At 30.8% G+C, this 19,660-nt stretch overlaps 3 protein-coding genes across 3 annotated transcripts in view; 1 reads left to right on the top strand and 2 right to left on the bottom strand.

Moving 5' to 3' along the window:
• Nucleotides 1–2,465: 2,465 nt before the first annotated feature.
• On the bottom strand, nt 2,466–3,229 carry LOC124540577 (protein lethal(2)essential for life-like). Its single transcript, XM_047118260.1, has one exon. The coding sequence runs from the start codon at nt 3,101–3,103 to the stop codon at nt 2,573–2,575; it is 531 nt and encodes a 176-aa protein (XP_046974216.1). The 5' UTR covers nt 3,104–3,229; the 3' UTR covers nt 2,466–2,572.
• Nucleotides 3,230–7,735: 4,506 nt separating this feature from the next.
• LOC124540549 (protein lethal(2)essential for life-like) lies at nt 7,736–8,502 on the top strand. The gene has a single exon (XM_047118213.1). The coding sequence runs from the start codon at nt 7,852–7,854 to the stop codon at nt 8,395–8,397; it is 546 nt and encodes a 181-aa protein (XP_046974169.1). The 5' UTR covers nt 7,736–7,851; the 3' UTR covers nt 8,398–8,502.
• Nucleotides 8,503–13,016: 4,514 nt separating this feature from the next.
• LOC124540537 overlaps nt 13,017–19,660 on the bottom strand; it is a 248,183-nt gene continuing 241,539 nt past the window's right edge. The window contains exons 10-15 of the mRNA XM_047118193.1: nt 19,353–19,531; nt 18,660–18,938; nt 17,422–17,629; nt 16,924–17,069; nt 16,523–16,645; nt 13,017–15,805 (exon numbers count right to left, since the gene is read on the bottom strand). Of these exons, the coding sequence (XP_046974149.1) occupies nt 15,038–15,805; nt 16,523–16,645; nt 16,924–17,069; nt 17,422–17,629; nt 18,660–18,938; nt 19,353–19,531 (1,703 nt within the window). The 3' untranslated portion in view covers nt 13,017–15,037. The remainder of the gene's footprint in view (nt 15,806–16,522; nt 16,646–16,923; nt 17,070–17,421; nt 17,630–18,659; nt 18,939–19,352; nt 19,532–19,660) is intronic.

The following is a 19,660-nucleotide window of genomic DNA, read 5'->3' as shown; positions in this document are numbered from 1 at the left end:
TTTTTTTCCCGTAATGTAGTATGATTATAATTGGTGATATTTCTGTCAGTTACTAGATTATTTTTCCAATCCGCTATGTAGTGAAGAGTATACGGATTACGGCCGTAATGTGTATATATATCATTATAAGTATTTTTTTAATTTCTGTAAGATAATAAATTTGGGCTAAATTTTCCGCCCCTCTAAATCTGCCGATCTAGGCTTCAGCCTACTTAGCCTATTAAGATTATTTACAATGGTGGATTTACCACCACCGTAAGTAATATTTTAGTTATTAATATTTGTTTTCAAGATTTGAGTGACAAAATATACATTTATGAACATACGTTAATCCTACGTGAAAATAAAAATTACACTTTCTAAAACCTAAAAGAGACTAAAACTGAAAACTGGCTCAAGAGTTATCAGCAATTAACTTTATGTGATATTTTGTACCAACCTTATCTAACAGTCAATTTGAAAATAGAATAAGAGTTAGTTATACCTAGATAAACAAATAATTATATGTACATATTTATATTTTATCAAATTTTGCATGAGCGTATTATTCCACGATCTCTTTTCGAATGTACAATTCGAATTTCGAATTCCATTACGATAGATTTAAATTCCTTAATACCCTTACGTTGTCTAGGTGATGAAGTTCAAATAGATTCACCCATGAAAACCATTCTAAAAGAATGAGTATTTCTAAAACACAAGAGTGTTCTATTCTAAACTCTGGGTTGCTACGAGAATTTAACGAACAGCCTTATATGCTAGCAATTAGAAAAGTGAACATTGTTCTTAAAAAGAAAAAAAAAACGGAATTATCCATTTGAAAATCACCTAACGAAATCAATCATGTATCATCGCAATGTAGAGTAGTTGGTGATTACCGTCCATTTGAGATATTTTTCTATCGAATGTAGAGATAAAAAGAAATATACTTATATATTTGAGATGGCAGGGGTTAGAACGCGTGAATCTTAACCGATGATCGCGGTTTCAAACCCAGGCAAGCACTATGTATATGCTTAATTTGTGTTTATAATTCATCTCAAGCTCGGCGGTGAAGGAAAACATCGCGAGGAAACCTGCATGGGTCTAATTTCACCGAAATTGTGCCACATATGCATTCCACCACCAGCATTGGAATAGCGTGGTTGAATGGGTTCCAAACCCTCTCCTTAATGGAAGAGGAGGCCTTATCCCAGCAGTGGGAAATTTACAGGCTGTTACTTTACTTATATATTGATTATATCTTCAAACAGAGAGTATGAACCTAAAAAGTAAAATTCGAAATATACTAACTCTTGGTATTCACAGAGCAAGAAAATAAAATTGCTTTCAATAAGCGCCATTTTAAGACGATTGTCTTAGTCAAATTTGTAAATGCCAAGCAGTACAGGAGTTATGGAGGGGTGCGATGGGGAGACGGCGCAGGGTGCCAAATTTGCGGGGCGCCGAGACCTGGAGTCTCGTGCACCCGTCCTATATCTATATCCTCAATAGCTATTGTTGGAGTCGGTCTTCGATCACACCGTACACTACAATTATGTTCGCTATGTAGAATAAAAAAAGGTCGTTCCAGGTTTTTTTTTCGAAAGGCCATCGTCTTTGACCTTTCCAGCTCGACTCTGGTCATATAAAAGAGTGCCGAATGCATGCATAGCCCAGGATGTTTAAGGCCAGCCCTGATGCCAAGGTAAGTTTTAGTGTTTATTTCAGCTGATATTCTCTAACTCCATTCTTGTTAATCTTGCAATTTGTTGAACTCTTATTTCCTACATTTTGGTAAATATTTCACCGGGTAAAGAAAAAATATAATTATGATTAACATATATGATTAACAGTTCATAGATTCATCGTTACAAATCGTTTTATGTAGATACTGTTGATGGAAATTCTTGCCTCAGTAGTATCTTAAAAAACTACAATCTTTAAATTGTATCAAAGAGTAACATTAGATAATATTTATTTCTTTAAATCTAAATATTCTCTATTCAAGTGAGCTTCTATATCTAGAAATCTTCTCTTTGAAAGATTAATACGACTTACCATAACGTTTACAGCCTATATTGTCTTATTTAAGTTATGTAAGTTACACGAAATGCGTTTACTTTAATAGAACGTTAGCTAAGACAATATATTAAATTGTACTTTTTTATAATACCTAATTAGCTCGTAAGAGCAAATCCATCGTCTAATTTAATCTCTCTATAAAATTTGTCTGTCTGTATTTATGTGTCTATGGAAATCATAAATAATTAGCGTTATATTTTTTTTCCGATAAGTATATAATATCTGAATTTTTGACGAAGAAACAAAAAATAAATTGAGGTTTTTTACAAAAATTTCAATAGGTAGTTTGAAATTAAAATTATGCTTTAAAATGTAATTCTGTGTCAAAATTTACATTAAAAATCTGAACGATTTATTTCAATAGAGTTATGACAAGCAGTTGATAGAATTAAAACAATCAGAATAATTTTAAAAAGTTTATTTTAATAAATTAAAAATAAAATCAGTCTCTAAATTATACTGGTGGAAGGAAAATCATTACATTAAATTTACTTAAAAATTAAACAATTCAGTTTTTATCTTCTTGTTCAGACGAATCTTTAATTTCCTTGCGAACAGGGCCTGTTTGTTGGATAGGGACAGTCTTTTCGTTCTTTGAAGCGGAGGTTTGTCTTGGTGCTACGACGGTAAGTACGCCGTCCGAGGAGAGCCGAGATTCAACTGTGTCCGGATTGCAACCCTTGGGGAGCGCGTACTTCCTGACAAACTGACGGGAAATGAAGCCATGTTCATCCTTTTTCTCCTCATGTTTCCCCTCCACAATGATGAAACCATCAGCGGTTTTCACGGTAATTTCGTCCGGTGCAAAGTGTTGAACGTCCAAATTTACTTGAAATTTATCCTTATCCGCCTTGATGCTGGAGCCGACATCACGAGCGGCTTGTGCTAATTGACGCCATGGCCTGTAATAGTCCTGGGAGATCAAGGGTGCAGCGACTACGGTCAACATGTCATCAGGTGTCAACGCGAGGCCAAAATCTTGGTCCAGAAGACGATTTGGTCTGTAGTAGTTGTTAAGTATATACGGTAGGAGAGACATTTTTGTATTGTTAATGACACTCAAATATAATCAATTGAACACTCTGAGTTATTGAACACTTTGAATAAAATCCACAGAGACTTTTTTGAGATGCTTAGCGGTTCGAATGCTTGATTCAAATACTATGCCAGAGCGCGCTTCACTTCACTATTTATACCTCCGCACGCCATCTAGTGGGGAATAGAAATATCTCGAAATATTGACTCAGTCGGCGTTCGTTCCACTTTGATAATCGTTTCACGAATGTTCTTGAAACGGCGCGACCGGCGAATTTGTAAACAACAAATGTTATTGATCGGCGAGAAAGAAAGGACGCTAATTTTAAATACTCGAACATTCGTTTGTTAAGAGTTTATTAGTTTATCTCAGATTAAAAAATGAATTATAATTTGATTCTTTTTGGTTTTAGGATAAGGTTGTTGAATTAAATTTGACTTTCCTGAGCACAAATGTTTTGCAGCTTTGTTTGACTGTATTTATAACGAGTTCAATGAACTGTACCCAGACGAAATTATGTGTTTTGATATTATATCATACATTATAGTGTTAATGCATTTTATACATTACAGTTTTGTTTTACGTATTATTTCAATTTTAATTTATATTTATAATCTATATTTATAGTACATAAAATCAAACTATTGATATTTGAAGTAGTTTCTGTTGTATTCAAATAATTAAATTACTTGATATTTAGACAAAAATATTAGTATATATGATATAATATATATTTGCAATTACACCCATGGTTTTTATGACTTTATATACAACATACATACATTGATGATTGTTTTAATGTTTGTATTATACATCTATATAATAGCATTTTTGACACTTTGCATTAATTAATGCACTTTTTAATTAACCTCTTAATAATAACAACAAAATGCTTCAATATATTCTTATTGACTTAAAACGACATCACATGTTTAAATCTTCCTCATGTAACGGCGTGTATTTCATGACGCGTATTTTACACTAACCGGTGTTTTGTATGACATGATATCTTATTACATGACAGTCTGTCTACAAGATGGCCTTGAAATATAAGTAAGCAAAATCATTCATAAATGTGGTCTGAATTAGCTTCAAAAATATAATGAAATACAAACATTTATTAAACATACAAACTATAATTTGTATATTGTATTACATTTTCAACATAATATAATTTTCAATAAATAATATAATCTATGCCCACAGTAAAATTCACATTCTTCCGAAAATTCTACACAGCAGACTCTCCTAGACATTGTCAATTTACTATGTCTGAACCAATATGTATATTAAAGTATATCGGTTTTATTTTCATCGAATTTATTTATGAAATTTATAAGAATAACTGTTAGGAATATATCATATTAGTAAAAAATAGCAAAATTGTTTATCTTTAAATCTCATTGTGTTTGAAATTTGAATAGAATATTTACTTTTAGTATGTCATGATATCATATCTACATTACTTTCTTACGTAATTTGTAAATAAATTTAATTTACGCGAAATACAAAATGCCTTTGTTATGTTATTGTATTTTGTTATAAAAATATTTTTAATAAATGAAATAACTTCACACAAAAACATTACTAAATATTGACGTAAAGTTCTACATACATCAAGTTTTATGATCCATAATTTACCGTATAAACGTTTCTTTGACAGTTATTATCCAGAAATAAGTCTGTAATTGTAGACAATTTAGATAAAGACCTTTTTGTTTTTGCCATGAGCTGAATATGTTAAAAATATTCGAGAATATTCCCGAGCTCGTACGTCTATTGATTGGGTTACGTCGGGTGACACAGCTGATGATTTGGGTTAAGTTGATATTTCTGGAGCAAAAATTGGAATTAAAAAAAAAGTTTTTTTTTTTTAATTTTTATTTTCAATAACAATGAATGACAATACAATTTCTTGTATTGTTATTTAGTCCTGAGCCATATATAAAATTAAAATTTCTACTTAAATATAATTCGTACATATGTAGTTAAACTCAATTACTGTTAAATGTTAAAAGTATTTAATCAATAAACTATTAAAATGTAAAAATGATGCATAATACCAAAGATTTAAATCGTTGCATAATACATCCTAATTATGTAAACATAGTTTCTTGCATCAACCATTTTTTGAGTGTATCATTAATTTTATTTTTGTTTTTTTTTCATAACCTAAGAATTAATAACATTAAATTTGTGAAATAATTTAAAACAAAAACTCAATACTTCAGAAATATTATATACCTACTAATTTTTTTTTATTAAAATAAATCATAACTCATTTGTATCAAATGTTTTTCCAGAGTGACTTTTCTATATTGATAATTTAGATAAAGATAGCTATTGTTATCTATGAGTGAAATACGTTAAAAGTATTCGAGAATGTTCCGGAACATGGGTATTGATTTCGTGGCTGCTGGGTCGAGTGTCAGACAGCAGACACAGATATACAATTAATTGAATTTAGAGAGGGCATATATATAGTATTATATCAAAATGAAACAAGTTCATCCATGTTTCTTACAATAAATATCTTCTAGTCATAATTGTGTCGTATTTACAAATGAGCTAAGCCCGCGACCTTGTACGCGTTTGAATTTACCAAAAAAAATATATCATTGTAGCCTAAGTTACTCTTTATTATATCATTTATCTGCCAGTGAAAGTCTCTTCAAAATCGGTCCAGCCGTTCCAGAGATTAGCCGGAACAAACAGACAGATAAACAAAACAAAAATTCAAAAAATATTATTTTGATATATGTACAGTGTGTCCGAGTATAATACATACATATGCATTGAGTAAAAAAGGGCTATTTTAATATTACAAACAGACACTGCAATTTTATTATATGTATAGATATAGTGAATTAATATGTGCTGATATATAAAATAATTTTAATAAATCATTTTCGATTCTTGTATCAATTATACTTTGAGCATGATTTCTAGAAATATGTTTATAGATATCTAGATTATTTACAGATATTAAAAAAAAAAACAATAGGCTTAGCAAACGCTAAGAGTGGAATGTGTACGTTACATTTGTAAATATTTATGAATGTATGCGTGCGTAATGTATCGATTACGTCGCGTTGGGCTGACAAAACTGATACAGTTGCCTATAAACAACAAAAACAAAAAAGAAATTTCCAGAAAAAAAAAAAACAAAAATTGTAAAAACTTTTTTCTCATAGGATATTTTTTTTTTAATAAAAATCATATATGTAACTTATTAATGAATGAAATTAAATAATTAAGAACTCGATAAAAGTACTTATGTATATTAAAGTTGAAATCGAAGGTAAATAGGTACCAACTAGGTAAGGTACTTATTTAGCATTAAATATTTTTTTTTTTTTATGATTTTGAATTTTGATATTTAATTTATAATTTAAAGCAAATTAAATTCAAAATTAGACAAAAAGACTAGTTACCGAAATATTTTTTTTATCCAATTAAAATTATTAATATACTATGAAATAAAAATTTATTTCCCCAAATAAAAATTGGTATATGATAAAATAGCTAAAGTCAAATTTATTACTTCATTCAAAAGATACTCATAATGAAAATTAAGGTCGACCTTATACCTAATAATTTGATAAAATCAACGAATGCTGAAAAAGTACGTAAAATATAGTTAAAAAAAGGGCATTTATAAATTTATTTATGAGGAAAAGTATAAAAGTATTACATAACTTAATGTGAGCATAATATTTCATATATTAATTATTATATTTGTACGTTATAATTTATAATTATGTACACTATTATATCATCAATAGACGCATAGTAATGACCTTGATACTGACCTATCTCAACGCAGACGAGCATTAACTCGCGAACGTTCGAGAAATTACTCGTTGCATCGTTCGGGCTTCGTATGTTCTAGACGTAGCCGGTCGCTGACACCGCACCAGGGGTGATCAATTGCGGTCCGCTGACATTAATTTTAGACATGATTTTTTTTGTAATAATAAAATGTGACATTATTATCTCAATTTTAGTTTTATATAAGTCGCTTAACTGTAGTTATAGCTTTAAGTTTAATATAATCCAAAAAATAAAGATCCAAAAGAGCTCGCATAAACTTACTTGTTTGAAGTATATTTACATATATCAAGTGACGTTATGTTCTTTTTAGATGTGTTTATTTTGAGTTCAAATTGTTAATATTGTTGTTTTGTGTTTTTAGAATATAAGAATTATTTTAGTTATAATCTAAAAACATTAATATTAAGTAAATAAAGACTTATAATTATATTTAAAATTAATACTAAATATACCAAAATAACATTATTAGTATATAGAAGGATCATAATATATCAAACTAAGAAAAAATAAATCAAACCAATAAAATATGCGTGTTTAATTGTTATTTATTAATCGCAATATTAGAAATTAATGGATTACTTAATACACATTCAAAGTATTGAAATATAATATAATTTGCAAAATAATTTAAATAATAGAATATTCATAAAAATCAAAGTACTATTTTTGATAAACAAGTTACTTGAACACCCCTGTCAATTTACTCACACAGACACATACACATTTAAAGTCTAGAATTATCTACTCCATACTAGAGGGCGCTGTTAGTATATAAACTGCTGTTCGCGTTAACGCTCTTCAGTTTTGAATTGAACACTACGCGAAGCGTTTCAACTTCGAGCCATTTTGAGCGAGAACTCGCATTATCTACTTCTACGTGCATTCCTACTTATTCATATTTGCAAAGGATTTAAAAAATGTCTCTTTTACCGTACTTGTTCGACGACTTCCCGGTAGCTCGCCCACGCCGTCTCATGGACCAGCACTTCGGCTTGGGAATAACGCCTGATGATCTGCTGACGATTGCCGCTGGACCCTTGCTTACCAGGGAGTACTATCGACCATGGCGACACCTGGCTGCTGCCACACGAGACATCGGTTCCAATATCAAAGCCGACGCTGACAAGATACAGATCAACTTGGATGTCCAGCACTTCGCACCGGAGGAGATCTCAGTAAAGACCGTTGATGGATTCATCGTGGTGGAAGGAAAGCATGAAGAGAAACAGGACCAGCACGGTTATGTATCCCGGCAGTTCGTGAGGAGATATGCTCTCCCAGAAGGCACATTACCAGAGACCGTGGAATCCAGGCTGTCTTCAGATGGCGTGTTGACGATAACAGCCCCCAAGAAAGTTCCAGAAGCAATCAAGGGAGAGAGGAAGGTTCCCATTGCACAAACTGGACCAGTCAGAAAGGAGATCAAGGATCAGAGCGAAGGAACCAATGAGAAGCCTCAGTGAAATGTTATGTGAAAGTATTCCAAAGATAGGCAGTGCCATAAGACTGATTTTTGTTTTTTAATTTTCATGTGAATTGAATTTATTCAATAAAACCTTTTTTTTTTTTAATTTTTTTTTTTTTACTTTTTCGGAGTAGGTTTTTTTGTTACATAATTCCAATATGTTATTATATGAGGCAAGTCCTGCACCGCTTTAAATTTAAATTAGTAATATAAGTATTATCTAGTATATTCTTAGGTTTTATTTTTTATAAAGCACTATATTTCATTTATTTAATAATTGTAATTTAGTTTAAAAAAAAAACACTTTAGTTTTTATTTAATTGCATTTATTTTCACACTATTTTTTTTTACAAATTGGTTTAATTCGCTGTTGTTTTTCTTAATTTGATTGATATTTATATTTACGATTCACGAAATGTTTTATCTGAATTCACCTAAAATTTATCGTAGTTTCATTTTATTGGTATATAAGAAATGTTTAATATATTGTTCAGTATAATTGTTGAAACTATATTCACAAATCATTTTTATTCTATATAATATAGTTTATGTGACAATAAACAATATACCTAGCTAACTTTGTAAGTGTATTTGTCTGTTTTCTTCCCATACTTTTATATGAACTGAACTGTATTTTAATTTTTGGGTATATTTAAATAAAACTCTTCATAATTTTATACGAATCTTTTAATTAGCTACAACAAAATGACAGAACCTTGTAAGTGGATAAATAATACAGTATATGATTTCAATGTACGTATGTAATAGTGTATAAAACAGTTTTTACTTTAGAAGCTCTGTTACCGCATATCACTACTGTGCTCTGTATTTTTTTTTATCAATATCGGCTTGAAAATTGAATCCTTGGATATATAAATATTAAAAATATTTAAAATATATACAACATGTCATACATTACGTAAAATCACAAGGGCTGAATAAAAGTTACATAAGTAGCATAACACCAATAAATCATTTTGATTATAAAAAAAAAAAATTACGAAAGAGTTTTTATTGCATAATAATGAACATTTTTTGTCTGTTTGCTAAGATATGACAGGTTTTGGTATCACCAAAGCGTGCAGGTTTCGTAACAGGATATCTTAATACATTTTAATGACTAGAATCATATTTCTTTGTTTCTCATAAATAGCCGCTCGGCTTTGTTGGTTACAGAGCCTTATTGGATTAATTTTAAAGAATTTGTGTTACACTTTAGAATACAATAAAATGTGTAAGTTTTTTATCGTTACAATATTTTTAATTTATTGTTACCCACTTATAACAATAATGCCATGGCATAATTATATACTGTAAAAGAAAATGAAATGAATACAATAAAAGTTCAAATCTACGTGTCAATAATATCTTAATAATTTTTCGATTGTTTTCCAAGCCGATATTAAACATTTCTACATTAATAAAACGTATTGCTATACATTGAGTCTACATGTTCTTGCACATCAAATTTGCACTAATCATAGATAATTATATAGATTCCCCGATTTTCGTAAATAAATGAGATAATTTTTTTTTAATTTTATGTTTTTTTCTTAGATCCCACGTAAAGTTACAAACATCGTGAAATCAATATTAACTATCAGTGAAACTAACACACAACAATTTAAAGCGACAGATTAAAAATTAAAAAAATAAAATTAAACCTTACAATAATTTCTTACACCATAGATGTCAGTAAAAAAATTAGTAAACTTATAATGTACTGTACTGTATGAGCGATATGTAAGATATTTTATTTTATTTATGTTAAGTTATAATATACCTATATGTTATTAATTGCTACATTCATACTTGTTACGAGTATCTTGTACCACATTAAGTTTTTCATTGAGTTTTGATAATGACAGGTTTTTGAAACAGCTTAAGAAAAAAATGTAACGTATTTATATATTTGTACGAGAAAAAAAATTAATGCATGTTAAAGATCATCGATTATACTTTAATTAACAAAAATGATATCGATTTATTAAAAAAAAAAACTTTCGAGAACTAATTTCATTAAAAAAAAAATGTCGGAATATACCTATAATTTTATAAGAGGTACTATATCTAGCTTTAGTGAAAAATTACTGTAAATAATACATCAACATACTCTAAATTATACAAATCGTTTTGATCTTACGACAGCTTAAAAGCTATGTCAGTTTATAATATAAAAAAACAAATTATTTTTGTAATTAAATAAGTAATATTTATCAGGGATTTGATTGCTATACAAACTGACACATTAAAAATATTTTGCAAATGGCTACACCACAATCAAGATGAAATTGTTTTTACTAAATTTTCTGTAATTTTGTTCACATTTTTACATGTTGAGCACATAGTGCAATATATGTGTTTCATCGTAGCTTATGTTGGAAGTATTTATAATTGTAATATATATGTCATGTTGCTTTAAATCGAAGACTATACATAAACATGTATTTATTTGAGATATTTTATTAATAGAACTCCACTCAGAATTTATTTTACATTTTAATGAATTTTCTAAGTATAAATGTAGCAATTAATTTGTTTAAAAATAAAACGAAATGTCCTGTCCCCATTTTAGTGTGGTACAATAAATAATTTATGATCTTTTTTTGAATATATTTGTCGACAATGCCTTACAATAATACATAACAGAGTATTCGGTGATTTTTAGTACAATTTTGTTAAATATTTATATAATACTGTTACAATAAACATCTTAAATTTTTAAAACATTACTTGTGCAGTGCTCTGTGTAAATAATTCAACATTTTTTTTTAAATTTAAATAATATTTTGAAGTTCTTTTAAGTGTCAGTAAAATATCATTTTTATATATTATTTACATGGAAGGCATGAGGCGTGCAAATCATTTATATATTTAAAAGATTCTGCAATATAAAATTTTATTAACATCAATATAACTTGTCTAATTTAATATACGAAAACAAACAGGAACGAAAATATAGAAACGTTGAAATTTAGAAACATTTTACCTATTTTTATATTAATATCTAGTTTTTTTTCTATTTTCTAGGTTACGCCACTTTGCCTTGTAACATCTAACGCTAGGAATAAGTATAAAATTGAGCCTTGTTGATATGTTTCGTTAGAACAAGTTCGCGAAATGTTCGTGTTAACAGCAAAATTTTAGTTGCATTAGTTAAAAAAATAATTACATAAAAATTGATACAAATACCCTCATGTATATACACGAAAATGTTATATATATTGATATGTATATATGTTGATATTATAAGCATTAAATCTAACCACACTTAGCCATTAATAAAGAATTATACTAATATATATTAAATATAATTAATTTATTACAATAAATATATAAATTAAAGATATAGATGTATAAGTTTTTCAATTGAAACTAATTCTATCAGAGTACAGATTAAAAATAGTAATTTTTAAGTTGGTTAAAAAAATCTAGATATGATTAATATTCCAAAAAAGCATTTTCGAAATGTTCTTTTTTAATTAGCAAGGAGTCAATGTTAGTAAGGATTTTTACATTTTTTACATAAAATATTGGTAGCCTTCTAAAAGCGCTCAAATCCAAAGCGCTTTAAAGAAACAAGTGATGAATCACACCGTTTTATAACCTGAGTGGTATATTTATTATAATTTAAATGGAATCATTTAAAAATAAATAATTCTTTGATTATTAATACGTCATGATAAACTATCAAAGTTGAGAACGCGTCGAAATAATGGCAACTACACACACTTATAAAGCACTATGACGTTTGGTGTGTTTCATGTGTATTGTGACGCACACAGAGATAATAAAGTTGACTGGTTTATTTTATTTATCTGTAGAGATACTCTATTTACATATCTAAATAATATAAGCTTTTTTAAAATAAATTTATAATCTGCGTAACGAATAATATAAAAACAACATATAATTGAAATCCCCTTATTATGCTTATTTCATTAAGGATTTCTTTTTTCAAATTATATAATATACCTCGAATTATACCTACTATTATTTTCGAGGTAAATGTGTAAATGAAAAAAGTAATTATCAAAATCGGTTCACAATTAGCGAAGCAATTGTAGAGTACAGGAGGATAAACATTTTTTCATGTCGTCTAAATTTAAATTCATATTTTTCAAAGTTAACGATTTTTGTTTGTTGCTACTAATTAATTATTTTAAGCAATATTGCAAATTCTAACATAGGAATATGTTGCAAATCCGAAGTTATCCTGATCCAGTAATTGGAGTTAAGGGTTTTTTTTAGAAACATTTAGTAACTTTTGTTAATGAATCGTTGATTTGTATAATATAAGTTATGATAGTTTATAAGACCTGATATAGGACAGTGGTTAGAACGCAGGCGTGTTACGGTGTTTTTAATTCATATATGCTCATGGAAGCCATCATGAGTAAACCAGCTTGCGTGAAATTCTGACAGAATTATATATGTAGCACACCGCATTGAAACAGCGTAGTGGAATAAGCTTTAAAACCTCCTTACAGGAAGAGGAGTGGTTAGCCCAGTAGTGGGACATTTAAAGACTGTCACTAAATTATACAGTTTTCTTAAAAACTTTTTTAGACAAAGACATTTTCACAGTATAAATTACAATATAAGGACGTACTACTAATTTGTATTTTCTTATTTTAAAAAATAAATTGATATATATTTTTTTATTATTAAATTCTTTTCTCTTGGTTAAGGCAAATGCCATACAGCCTTTAACAATGATATGTATCGTTGATATTATATATTATATAAATAATGACTAAGTGTGATACGTGCGTTTTATTTAACCAATAAATATTACTTCATTAAATAAATATTGCAGTTAAGGCATTATTTATATTATATTATAACTATATACGATAATATTACAATTGCAATTTATTTATACGATAAAATAGCATGTTTGACCTTAATTGAAACCAAGGACTGTTAATGCACTTATATATGTATACATTGTATATTCTTTGATTATTTATATGTCTAGATAGACTATCAAATCGACCCGTCCTAAACCGTGACTAACAGTTGTTCAGTAAGGACACGCACACTAGCATAGTAATATGACGTTTGTGTTGTGTCAAGCGTAGCGGCCACGCACACAAAGATATTGAAGTTGGCGCGTTTGTTACATATAAATAATCTAAGTGTACATTAGTTGTTTAAACTATAATTATGCTTACGTAAAAGAATCCAAGAGTCATTGGTTAAGAACAAAAATTCTAAGGCTCGGTTTATAAAAAAAAATAACGTGAAAACAAGAAGGTCTCAAAGTGTTTGTACATCAAATAGTTCAGACAGGTCCTAACATATCTAATATCTTTAAAACTCTTTCGAACACAAGAATCTATTCTACCTCAAATTAAAGCTTCTCTTATTACCAATTTAACGCATTACCCTTTGTAATGTACCTGATATATAATTTTCTAAGTGTCTTCTACATATACTTAGTTAAACGACGGGCAAAACTTCGCAACAATCAGTTTTATTGACCATTAAGCTTAAATTGCAACAAGTAACATTGGCTTACCCAGGTAATGGCGTCGAGTGAAAAGGCAGAAAAGATATATAGGGTGTCAGATGTGAAGGTAGCCCAGATTAGGGTAAGCAGCCCATTTTGTGCCTACTAGCCCTTTCGAAACTAATAATTCAGATCTGTACGATTTATTTTCATATTTAAATCAATCATCGGCTTCGTCTGTGAGAATTATGAGGTTTTTAAATATCCGAGAATTAGCTGTGTCTGCTGTCTTTTTCCCAAATTTTAATTTCCCCATAGTTCATGTGAAACTCGTTCGAAATATTTAACAGTCACACCGTAGTATAAAGGGATTATTGTAGCAAGAAATTGTAAGAATCTTAGCATCCCGAATCTTTAGTCTAAAATAATTTAGATTTTTAAACCATAGTAAAATATAAAGTATTCTTACATTTATCATAAATATAAGTCATACGAAGCTAGATGTAAAAAGTGCGACTTGAAAAAAATAAATAGTTTTCAGACAAGCCTTTGTGTGTATAATTCGACCTTAATTACCAATTAAGGTAAATCCTTTAAAATTATTCCATTCAACAAAATTAGGTGTGATTGATATACACACTCCAAACATTAAACTTTTTCATAAGATCTCAGTTCTGTCATAGACAACAACCCGCTTGCTCATTTTGCCCGTGTGTGTTCTAAACGTGCGTTCACATTGATGACAATAACCTCTACTTACAATTACCTAACAGAAAGGCGCATTTTCTACAACAGACTACTCCTATCTAAGAGATCCAACATTTTCGTTTCAATTAACATAATCACCGCATATAATTTTAAATACATTAAAAACATTTAAACAATAAAACATCGAATATCACCTTAATAAACACTGAACACGAAAATATCAATATCAATAAAGTAAGTGACACGTAATAATTACACTAATTAAACTATAAAAGAGAAACAAGAAGCTGCAATAGCTACTACAGTACCTAAAACATGAATTACAGAAGTAATGGAAAAGAACGCTAACAGTGTAAAAGGCATAGTACACTTATTTACAAAACCCAGCCTTAAGATCGACCTACAAGCACCAGTTCTAAGTCGAAAATAAACGAAATACACTTAACTATGATATGTTTAATTATCATCTCAGTCTTCATACTACTACTAGAGTCAGTCCTAAGCTAACGGATTTTACAATCCCATAAGAAGAGGACGCGATTTTTTCAAAACATAATTCACCAAAAAGCTTCTCCGAATTTATAATAGTACATCCAATTTCATAATACACATCTCTAGAAAAATATTTAGGTATAATTGCATTAGCAACAAGTTCATTTAAATTAGTAGATATTGTAATACTCACAGCTTTAATGATATGTTTCGTTTCCTTAAATTTATTTACATCTATGTCACTTACAACTATGATATCTTCGGTGATATGTTTTACTTGTGCGTTATCTAAAGCGAGTGCATCGTGCGAAGTATCAATACAATTTACAACAACTACTGTATCGTATTTTATAAATTCTTCATAACATTCCAAAATAGATAAAAAATCTTTTATAATATAATTCTCTGAGAAAGGAACAACGTCTAATGAATCTGAAGGTGAGTATCGTTTCGTGCTAACCTTATTGATATTCATTAAATTCGTTAAACAATTGACGATATTCTTGAAAAAGATGATCGTTTTAAGGAAGGAGATTAATTGTTGTAAGTTATAGATAAAGGTGAGAATGGTAATCATAATGTAGAGGGTAATGTTGGGGCCGTTGGAGTTGATTGCAGAACTAGGGGGTGCGGGGTAGACGACGTCGACTTCGGCGATTTTGAAAATGGAAAGGAGGAGATGAGACGAGATGTCTTCGTGTTGCGAGTTGATGTGAGACTTGACGATCTTTAAGACGTCGATGCATGCCTCCTAGAAAAAAAATATCTTACCGTATTAGCTTACCAGATTGTAATTTGCATAAAGTAATATACAGTCATTTCTAGTTATCCCTAAAATATTTTAATAACAAGATTAAACTCTACATCAGTGGACGAGTTGGTTTATTTATTTAATTAGGGATGTTCACTTTCACTACTTTTTACTTGCGATCGGCAATTATTTATGAGCTTAGCATACAATAAGTCACTCAGTAATTAAATTGAATTAAAATATCATTTCGAATTGGGAACTGCCTTTTCTATTCCGTTCACTCCATTAGGCTAGATAGATAGGCGAGATAGAGTCGAGATGGCCCAGTGGTTAGAATGCGTGCATCTTAACCAAGGATTGCGGGTCAAACCCAGGCAAGCACCACTTTATATATGCGCTTAATTAGTGTTTATAATTCATTTCATGCTCGGCGGTGAAGGAAAACATCGTGAGGAAACCTGCATGTGTCTAATTTCATCGAAATTATGCCACACGTGCATCCCACCAACCCGCATTGGAAGGGTTTGGAACATATTCCAACACGCTGTGGAATATGTTCCAAACCCTCTCCGTAATGAAAGAGGAAGCCTTATCTCAGCGGTGGGAAATGTACAGGCTTTTACTTTTTTACTTTACTACTTTACCATTAGGTTGAGATTAACGAATACCGTGAGTGAAATGAAATGACTTATAAATGTTGTATAAAAGTGAACATACCTTTTCTCTATCCAGAAGACCTTCACCAGCTTCTCGGAGCGCGTCCTGTTCTTTTTGCGGGACGCTGGCAGATATTATTACATTTTCGTTGCTTATGTTAAACAGGGTAAGAGTGCAGTTTGTCTGAAAATGAAATAATCTGTTATTAACACTTTTTATAGAAGGAATAAAGAAAGATATGTGTCTCTTATTAAATAATTGTCATATCCACGGGTACGAGGCATAAGGGACATTATATTTTAGTTCCCAAGGTTGGTGGAGTATAGGTTGAGTTAGGGAATTTTCTTTCGGCACCAATGTTAATGAGTCGTGGTGATCACTTACCAATTTGCCAGTCTTACTAGTACTGAAAAAAACTTCTTAATAACCTACACTAAACCTAACTAATTTATTTCACTAACTTCTCCGTGATGTACAATGTGGAGATATTGCTGAAGTAGACGAACGGCATCCTCAGCACCAAGTCCGGTGTGCGGTCGTAGCAGCGCCTCATCTACTGCACTAAACCCGAGCAACAGATATACTCCTTCGGGAAGCTTATATTCTCCTGAAATCGAAGACGGTAAAGTGTTACTGTATATTGTAGAATTAAAAAAAATAACTGCTTCCTTAAAAGAATGAAAGTTTAATATGGTCATATGGTATCGTTATAGTATCGTGTTCTTCTTCTTGGTCTTTGACCATACGATCAAAACTTAAATCCCACTATGAACTACAACTGTTTGCTGATTGAAGTAGGTTTGAAGTCTTGTTACAGTTTAACTTTGTAAATCGAAGTCGATTTATTTTATTTCAGATTTACTATTTCGTATAGGTACAAAAAAACCTTTGTAACTAGATATGTTTATTGTAATCGGAATATAGTGAGACCAGAAGTGAGATGTGTTTCGTGCACTGACCAGGGTTGGGTCGCATGCAGATGAAGGAGCCGGAGTAGCAATAGCAGCGGCCGCGGTAGGCCTGGTAGGCGGGCGCGGCGTGCGAGTAGTGCGCCAGGCGCGACGAGCAGGGCGCGCGCGGCACGCACGCCACCTTGCACGACACCTGCAGCGACGCCTCGCACACGCACAGGTCCGTGCACTCCGCCAGCTCCGCCGAGCGGTACAGCTGCGATGACACACCATCAGGTATATAATCTTCGAGTACAATTATAGAGTCGACGATTTGTTGTTTTATAGCAATGATGTTGTAGTAAACAGATGTGTTACGCGCAGAAAGTGAAGACTAGAAAACGTCCTAATTGGGACGTTTGCCTTTAGTTGTTTTACGTTATAATACATCATAATTACGTAGTAATACGTTTTGCGTTATTAAAACATCTAGTTATCCCTTTTACATATTGTTTTTATCAAGCAATCCTTTTTACTTTTTTTTTCTGTTCTTTAGTATGGATATATCTGTTTATTAGAATATCATTGTTTTATAGTATAATATTTTTATCAAATATTTTAAGAACCATAACGATGGCTAATGTTTTTGCTCGAGACAGTTTTCGTTTAATATTATTCTATTTATCGCCCATGATTTCGCGTTTTAGATGTTGGTCGTCTATATAGATTAGGTATATAAAGTAGCGTAACAGCATAAGTGTGACTATTTTTGGGGCTTATGCTTGTTTTCTACCTAATTTTAACCACGAAAGAGCAACAGACAAACAGAGTAACTTTCGCATTTTATAATCTATACATCTATCAAATAACATGTTCTTACTGACTGATTCAATACTCGATCCGATCCGATACTCGCGCCTTGAAATTTGGTATAAGACCGTTTTTTATACACACTCACTAAGACAGGAATTTAGAAAATTATACCCCTAAAGGGGTGAAATAAGGTTGATAGAAGTCCATTATTTTTTAAGTTAGGAACATGAATTTTTTGTGCTATTGATAAAAATGAGCGTATAATTTATATTTATTTATTATTTTAGCATTTCTCGACATCCTACCTCTAAGGGAGTGAAATACTCAGCAATGTCAGTGACGTGAGAGAGATATATAAAAAGGGCTTAAATTAACGCATTATTTTAAGTCATTTAACTTCTACGCGAACAAAGCTGCGGGCAACAGCTAGTGCTTTACAAAAAACTGAATATGCTATTAATAATATAATTTTTCTTCTAGTGATACAAACTCACTCGTCTCGTTTCCCCCATCTTAATATACTGCGCTTGATCATCACTCTCAGGCTTTTTCACGATGCAATACTTCGCCGGTTCTAAGGTTGTTGTCGGACGCGGTGTTGTCGTTGTCGTAGTTGAAGTTGTAGTAGTGGATGTTTGGGTAGTGGTTGTTGTGGCGATTGTTGTTGTAGCCGTTGTAGTTTCGATCACTGGTTCAGATATTTGGGCAACCTCATTCGGTCCTATCGTTTGCTCTGACATCGTCGTGATAGGGCTAAGTTCCTCTCGATTTTCCTATAAATTAAACATAATGAGAATATAATACATATTTAATTCACTTATTTTATGATTAAATAGCTGCTTCTTTGATCTACTAGATGTTAGGCTGCAGACCTCCTTCACCTGTGTTTACGCACAAACTTGTACCCTATAATGTATCTCGACGAAGTAATCATTGTAACGAATTTATGTTATTGCAAAATAATAAGGATTTTTTTAAATCTGTATACTTTATACAGAATTGGAAAAGCAACCTTATGTGCATATTTTATTTCGCACAGGTCTAACTTAATAGCTATTCCATAGATTTATATTTCAGACATTATCATAAGTTATAATTTTTCTTTAATTTGGCGACCGGAACCCAAAGGGCTCAGATGTATGATATAAATTTATCAAATAACAAAAATCACTAAATGGGAATCCTACCTGCATCACATTCACTTGCGATGTTCCATGTTGGGTTGTATGGCGGTGATGGTGAGTGGTGGTACGATGGTGGATTGGGGGCTCGGGGGGTAAGGTGATGTATCTGATACCATTGTCGAAATGGGTTGTAGTGTGGAGGGATCCGTAGGTCTTAACGTGGTAGTCGCTTTGAGATTCAACTGCAAAAGAGATTAAGATTACGTTATTATTTAATTAATACTTTTTTTACTATTTTTTTAATACACAAAAAAAAATCGTAATGCAATATTAACTTAGTTTTTCTGAAGTTATTAAGTTAATGCTATGTA

This window comes from Vanessa cardui, chromosome 25 (assembly GCF_905220365.1).
Source record: "Vanessa cardui chromosome 25, ilVanCard2.1, whole genome shotgun sequence".
NCBI classification, from domain to species: Eukaryota; Metazoa; Arthropoda; class Insecta; order Lepidoptera; family Nymphalidae; genus Vanessa; species Vanessa cardui.
This window is presented reverse-complemented; position numbering and strand designations above follow the sequence as displayed.